The sequence below is a fragment of the Diaporthe amygdali genome, assembly GCF_026229845.1.
Source record: "Diaporthe amygdali strain CAA958 chromosome Unknown NODE_8_length_1307975_cov_65_857355, whole genome shotgun sequence".
Taxonomy (NCBI): domain Eukaryota; kingdom Fungi; phylum Ascomycota; class Sordariomycetes; order Diaporthales; family Diaporthaceae; genus Diaporthe; species Diaporthe amygdali.
Window position 1 is genome coordinate 1,292,068 of NW_026517028.1, and position 8,430 is coordinate 1,300,497.

The 8,430-nt window shown below is 31.9% G+C and overlaps 1 protein-coding gene across 1 annotated transcript; it reads right to left on the minus strand.

Moving 5' to 3' along the window:
• Positions 1 to 1,020: 1,020 nt before the first annotated feature.
• On the minus strand, positions 1,021 to 3,822 carry J7T55_013619 (uncharacterized protein; the record flags this gene model as incomplete). The annotated part of the gene is made up of 4 exons (XM_053141431.1): positions 1,021 to 1,128; positions 1,220 to 1,245; positions 1,306 to 3,506; positions 3,584 to 3,822. 4 exons carry the CDS (start codon positions 3,820 to 3,822, stop codon positions 1,021 to 1,023), a joined length of 2,574 nt encoding a protein of 857 aa, XP_052995958.1.
• Positions 3,823 to 8,430: the final 4,608 nt, after the last annotated feature.

Here is an 8,430-nt window from a genome sequence, read left to right on the forward strand (position 1 = left end):
TCAAAAGGCTGTGCCTGTCGTGCCTGTCGCATTTGCCAGGGGGTGGCGATCCCCACCTTAAAAACTCAGCCAGTCAGATTTATAGCAATACGAATATTAATCCTTACTTAAGTCTGAGCCAGTCAGACTAGCAGCATTACGCGCACCAGCGTATCCAGATGCGATACAAGACATCAGCTGTGTGCCGCGTAGGATCTGGCATGTGCTTGCCATCTTCACAACGTTGCATCATCATTTCTTGGGGTATGACTAAGTAGATACAACGCATGAGTTCTTTGAAGCAATCTCGCTGAGTCTCAGCCCGAAGACAATGGAAGCTCGTGTCGCAAAGCAGAGTCTCGACCATAGCCATATCTAGCCTGGATCGGTTATATTGACGAGGTTTCTTCGCACATCATAGTTACGCTGAGGCTCATAACCCCGTACGAGAAGCATATCTATGCACATGTACGTCTCCCGCCACCACGAGGGCTTTCATGGGCTCAGAAGATATGAAATGTCATCTAGCAGTACCCCGTATATTTTGCGTAAGTCCGAATGCGAAAATACGACAGGAAGACATAAAAATTGATAGAGAGTCGCGTGGAACTAGGCCGAGGACGAAAAAAGTAGATTGATGTAGCAGAATCAGTTCCCCAGCTTTGAGAGAGCTTTTCAAGAATATAGTCTATCAAAGTTGCAAAGCGAGATATGGGCAAGTCGTGACAGGCCAGTTCGTTCTTTCAATTTGGGAAAGAATAAGTCACAATGAAGCTTGATTCTCTGGTAGCTGTTATCGGTACCATTTTGGCACCCTGGGCAAACAACACGCAGTATTTGGTGAGCTGGGATGAGCTTTCGCTTATCATTCCTTAAGATCTGATCTTGATAGGCATTTGAACCATTATGTGTTCACACTTGACTGGTTTAGCTGCCTGCGGCTATGAATTAAGAGAGACGTTTACCTTAGAAGTCTATACTCACCTTCTATGACCGCCCACGACTACAACCCCCTCAAATTGACTCTCAAATTGACTGGCCTCAGTCCTGCGATTTGGCTTTTCCAAAGATATCCAGAAATGGGTTTTTGAAAAGGTTGTCTCTCGACTTGAACAGTTTGCCCTCTAGTGTTCCTCTCATGATTGTAATCTTAATATTAGCCCGTCACCCTTGCGTAATACGATACATTTGCTTATTATCTTCTGTACACGGGTTGGGTATTGTAATTTCAATGATGTACGCCCGTAAACTCAGCATTTCGCGAGTCTAGGTGTCATCAGCTGATTCTGAACTCCGTCATTTCCCACCCAAATCTTTGCGCCATACCCTCCACATTTGGGCGCTTGACGAAGTATTCCATCTTTACTATGCACAATGCGTCTAATCTTTCATACTCATGCTCGCCAGCGGTTGGCACGAGCACCATGACCTCACTGCGACAGTTATCTTCGGCCGTGTTGAAGTGCAGCGCGGAGAAGAACCAGACTTGCAATACATAGCCCCGGTCAGTCACGGGCAGGCCTCGGCGCTCAGCCACAGTGCTTAGATATCGCACGTCTCTCCTTGAAAGACGATACGGCCCGCACTGGCATTCTCCGTCATAGCTCACATACCAGCAAGCAGCTGGGACTAGCAGCTGTGACAGCCAACCACGGATACGCAGAGATTTTGCGTGACCCATGGTCTTGCTGTTGGCCAGAAGCTGTGCTGGATCCCGACCCATAGTCCATTGGATGGCATCTCCGTTCTCAAACTCAACCGCAATATCTGTCTGCGCGGGGATTTCGTATCCTTCACTCCAGACGTCCCTCCATTCTATCTGGCGGGTCGACGACCGGGCCCGCTTCCAGCCGCACCACGTCCAGCTGGGAATCTCCTTTCTCCTCTGGGCAACGTCCGACTGTTTCCCGTCCAGTCTGGTCACAAAGGGGCCAGGGAGGCTCCAAGATAAGCTGCGCAGAAGTGTGTGCTTGCCGGATACGCGTGAAGACCAGCGAGATTCGGAACTCCACAAAGGAAGTCCCCAGATGTTTCCTAGAAGGAACTCCGTGGCAAATTCCTCGAGGTAGTTGAGCACTCCTGCGAAGGCGTCGAAAGCGTCCGCATCATGGGTTAGTTCCCGCTTCATATATTCACGTACTCGCTCAATGAAATACTCCTCTTTTTGCTTTTGTCGGCTTTGTGAGCTTAGGCCCACTGCTGGTTTCTTGTCGGCCACCCAAGGAAAAACCCTGGACATCTTTGAATGGCCCGGCCTACTGAGTCTTGAGAGTGTGCTCAACGGCACGTTGAGGCCTTCCGTGCACCACAGCTCGCCGCATTGGAAGTAGCATTGGCTCTGTGTGAATACCAGTCTTCTGTTGGATACAAACCCTTCTTGGTATGTCCAGCCACGCGTATTCCAATGGGATCCCTCGACCTCATCTGCGAGATTGGTGAAAAGCTGGGTCAGACCCATTTCACCTGATTTCAACGAATAAGGCATACGATCTCGGCTCACACCCACCCCAGCAAGACCCTGGCTTGGTTGCTCGGCTGCGGACGCGATAATCGTGAGGGATGACTCCGAGTAGACTTCGTCCATGTTCCGAATCAAATAGGCCTTAGCTGTTTCGTCATCTTGGGGGATACAGTACCGGTCGATCCAGAGGTACTGGTAGCCCAGTCTTTGCGTTACCACGATGGCGTCTTCGATCAGCTTGGGAAGTGTTCTCGGTAAGGCGTCATTTACAGGAGCTTCCGCCGGGTCTGTTCCCCAGACGTAGCTCAGCGTGACGTATGGCGCGCCGATGGGCCACAGAACCAGTGTGCGAGTCTCGCAGTCGATCACGGTGAATTCAGGTATTGACAAAGCTGCTATGGTGTTGCAGTCGGTGTGTGTGTGCTCCCTATTGCAGTGCTGAATCCACTGTCTTACCACCTTAAGATCTGCCTGAGGTGACAGATGTCGAGCAAAGGTGCCAGCCGGTTTCAAGTCCAGTGGCATGAAGCAACTATTGAACCGCAACGCCCAGTCTTTGGCTTTTGTTCCGAATGAGAAGAGCGGCGAGATGAAAAATACGATCGGATCATCACCCGAGCACCAATGCCGGTCCTCATCATCGAGGAACACTGCGCTGAACAGCGATGCATGGAGTGAATACACCCCATTGCGAATTGCTCCCGGCAGGCCGGCTAGATCAGCTGCATCAACGGCCACGTTGAAAAAGAAGCTACAAAGGGGGCAGTTGGGGTCTCTGTCGACCATTCTGAGGTCGCATATGTGATGAGACTCTGCCTTCCCCAAGTGTTCAGCTGTCGAGTCCCTGTGGGTCAGCCAGCCTGCTATCCCGTCGCAGAATCGACACAATCCATAATCAAGAGACTTGTGATGCAGTGACGAGGCGGATGAACTCAGTCGTCGTCTGTGGGTATTCAGGCCATGAGGAAGGAGCTCCATTGTCGGGCTGGCCCTTGCTGATCCGTGTAGCTGGCATGAGGTTGGCCGAGGAGCCAGAGTTCCATCGCGCGCGAGTTCAAGCGAGGACCTTATGTGGCCATCCTCCATTAGAATGACTGATTTTGGTCATATAATCAGATCAAAGACTTCTTAGTTATTTCTTACTTGTTCAGGTATTCCTGAACAAAATGCTGTTGACGGTAACGAAGGCTTATCGAAACCAGCAGGGGCTGATGGAGCATTCTGTGGCAGAGCGGGGTTGCGGTGGTCCAGCCAGCTTTTTGGCGGCGGGTCGACTGGCGGACCCTGTGTCGGTACCGGTTGATCGAAAGGATCAGGACAACGCTCAAAAGCATAGGCTGGAAGTCTGTGTTGAAGAAATCAAGAAGGGTCCATGACAGCATTAAATCGATAATTGAGCGTCCTCGTCCGCGTATTGACATGTGCGCATGTAATTTTTTATACATTCAATGACATTTGCACTGCCCCCTGGCCTGTTTTTTTCACGGGAGAAGAATGCACATCGCGTTGAAGGTAGCATTGGGAAAGAAGTTGATCATCCAGGTAGAAGAAGATCTATGTACATGTACTCGCCCAGGCTACTCTGTGAGAACCTGCCCAGTATTGTGTAGGCAGAACAACCAGTTCCAGTACGGGTCTTTTTAAAGCAGATCTTGATTTGCGAATTACTAGTATTGATGGCAGCCAGCTCTAAAGTGGTCAGCGTCTATGCCTGTAGCTTCATCAAGCGGAGTAGCGTTCTATCTTGGAAAGGCTGGGTTTCTTAATCGTATTGTTGCTTTAGTCCTGTAATAATTTTTCCAAACTCAAAGGTATACTTAAACTTGCTTCCGTATCTCATTATCTGTTTCAAAATTAAAGGCACACTGTTAGTAGGTATCTCGATTATATGAGAAATAAACAATAGGTAAAGCAATTATATTGATTTATTTGTTATATATATTATTTGTTTATTCCTTACTAATTAATCTATTAACTAAAAAAAGCTAAATTAAAGTAGTACTTAATTATACTTATTAATATTTATAACTTTTCTTTTATAAAAATAATTTCTTAATATAATATACTAAGCTTACTTTACTTTAAAAACCCCCTGCTAATATATACTTTTATAATAATATTCCTTAAAGTATTATTCTCTAATAATACTTATATCCCTTTTATATACTTTTAATAATTATACTCCTTTCTTTAATTATTTTCCAATAACACTTATATTTTTTTTATATACTTTTAATAATTATACTTTTTTTATTTACTATTTATAAATTCTTTTTTATATATTTTTAATAACTATCTTTAATAACTTTTATATTTATATATTAAAATATTTTCTTTTTACTTTTTTTTTAAACTAGCTATTTTTATTTTAAATACTATATATAATAAAAATAATATTAACTCTGCTTTAAAATATTATATTTTAATTTATATTAATATTAGTTTTTTTAATATACTATTTAAAAAAAGCTAAATATTTAATAGCTTTTACTTCTTTTTATTACTAAAGCTTTATACTTTCCGCCTTAGCTTTAGCAGCAACTTATTTATAAACCTTACTCTACTTTTTACCTTACTTTATAACTAGCTTATCCTTCTTTACAAAAAAAATATAAAAAGTAGTAATCCCTTTAATATATAAAAGTTATACATATTTATTAATCTCCCAATATAAAAGGTTTTAAATTTAAGTAAATATAACAATCCAATCCTTAAAAATTTCATCTATTCCTACTTTATAAGTATAAAAAATACTAAATAATAAAATACTTTTAAAATTAACTATTATAAAAATTGCAATAACTTTATATTAAATATAATAATCCTTCTAGTAATTATTATTATTTATAATGCCCTTTTTTTATCTTTTAATTATTTTAACTATTTTAATACACTTATAAAAGTTTTAAATAATATTATTAAAAAAAACTACTTATTCTAATATTACAAGTTTTAAATAATTTATACTACTATTATTATAATAAAAATATTTAAAAAAAATATCTAAACTAAAGCTTTAGCCTTTTTCTTTAAAATACTAAAGTTTATAATATATTAAAATTTTAAGAAAATTACTATTTTATCCTTTCTTTTACCCTTTACTATTTAAATAATTGCCTTCTTTACAATCTCTATTAAAATCTAATTAACTTAATTATAGTTTAATTGCTTAATTAAGTTACTATAGTTATTAAATAAGCAACTATTATTATTATTATTATTAGTTTTATTCTCCTTATTTATTAAGTAATCTAAGTATACCTATCGTTTTATAGTTCTAGTTAGAGTTATAATTATATAGTAAATACATAAATACAAATACAAATATAAATATAAATATAAGAGAATTTCTAAATATAAATACAAATATAAATATAAGTAAATAATTTAAATACAAATATAAATATAAATATACTAAATATAAATATAAATATAAATATATATATATATATATATAGTAAATATAAATATAAATATAAATATAATCTATAAATAGATTTTATTTAAAAAAGACTTTTAAATATTTTATTAAATTTAGCTAAAAATTAGCTTTATAATACTATTTTTAATTTATATATAGCTAATTCTAATAAAATATTATAAATACTAATATTATAAAAGAAATTTTAAAAAAGTTTAAAATTTACTTATTATTTTTTTTAAAAGATTTCTTTTATTATATTAGTATTTATAGCTTTTTATTAAAATTAGCTATATATAAAGTAAAACTATTATTATAAAGCTAATTTTAGCTTAATTTAATAGAATATTAAAAAGCTTATTTAAATAAAATTTATTTATAAATTGTATTTATATTTGTATTTGTATTTACTATATATATATATAGAATTTTAAATTCTAAATACAAATATAAATATAAATATAAATATAAAATACAAACTTAAGTTAAATATAAATACAAATATAAATACATATATTTGTATTTATGTATTTGTATTTGTATTTGTGTATTTGTATTTATAAATACACAAATATAAATATATTATTACAACTCTAGTTCTAGTACTTATGCTTTTTCCAGCAGTATTTTCAATAGCAATAATTACACTATCCTATCTATTATTATTTTTACTAAATACAATAGTTATATTATTTTATTTATTAGTAAAACCACTATTATTTTCCTTACTCTTATTAAGGATAGCCCTTATAATATTTATAAAGTCTTTTATATTACTATTATTTAAATTACTAAAGTTTTCTATTTCCTTATTATTTAAATTATTATTACCCTCTTTATTAAAAAAACTATTATCATCTCTACTAAAAACAGCAGCTATAATATTTACAAAGTTTTTTATATTACTATTATTTAAATTATTATTATTATTATTAACTTTAATTTTGCAGTTAATACTTATAATAGTTAAAAGATTTAAAATATTACTATTTTTATTATTATTAAAAAAGTTAAAGTAATTTATTTTATTACTTATTTTTAATTAAAAAAGTAAAAAATTTTAGCTATTTTTAAAGCAAAAACTTATAATAATTATTCTTTAATTAGCTTTTAAAATAAAAATTATATAATAGCTTATATAAGTTAGTAAATTATAAAAAGTTAGTTTATTATAAAACTTATTATATAAATATTTTATATATAGAATAATAAAAGTAAAATTTTATAATACTAATAATACTAAACTTAAAAATAATTTTAATAATTTAGTTTTTACTTTATTAAAAGCATTATAAATAAAGCAAAAGCTAATAAATTTTAAAGTTTATAATATATTAATAAAAAGTTATAAAAAAACTTTTAATAAAAAATTTTAAAAAGTTTTATAAAAATATACTAGTAAAAAAAGTACTTTCCTTAATATATAAAAAAAGTTTTTATTTTAAACCTTTTTATAAAACTATCTACATATATATAAAATTTATTATTATTAATAAACTTTTATAAAGCATAATTTAATATTACTTTTATTATAGCATTTACTAAATTATTTTTCCTATTAATCTACCTTACCTTAGCAATCTCTCTTATCTTATATAACTATTATAAAAATATAATATTAATTATAAATTATTTTTCCTTTATTATTTTAAATTTTATAAAATATTTATATAAGTTATAAAAATCTATATATATAATTAAAAATATATCTAGTTATAATAATTATTTAATAATTATTTTAATTATTACTACTAATAAAACTCTAATATTTATACTATTTACTATACTATAAATCTTACTAGCTAATATACTATAAGTAACTTTTTTATATTTTATTAAAAACTAATGCAAAATATTTCTAATTATTATAAATCTCTTTTTATTACAAAATTTATTAACTAAAATAACAATATACTCTAATTACAATATTAAATCCTAATTATTTACAAATAATCTATTTATAAATATAAAAATTTTAACTATATTAAAATTTAATAATATATATTTTATTTCTTAACTAGTATTATCTTTTTACTATAATAATTATTTATTTAAAGCTTTATAATATTTACTTTCTAAGCTTTATACTTATATAGCTATTAAAAAATTATATAAAACTTTTAATTAATAAATTAAAACAATATATACTCTTTAAGCTTTTTATTCTAAATATTATTAAAAAGCATCTTTTACTATTAAATTAATAATTATAAATTTATTTTTTTAACCTTTTTACTAAATAACAATTAAACTATTTGCATTTATTATAATATAAATACTATTATAATTTAAAAGCTCCTCTTAAACCAATTATATTTTTAATTTTCCTTACAATTTTACAGCTTTTAACTTTACCTCTTTTCTATTTTAAAACTCCTCTAAAGCTAACAACAATATATTATCTATCTATATACTTATAATTTTAAATAATTATACAAGCTTTATAATTAAAAAGCAAAAATTATATATAAAATACTTTATTTTTAATTTCTATTAATAATATTTTTAATAAATATTAAACTAATAAACTTTAATTTTAATAATTTTATAAAAAAAACATATAACTTAA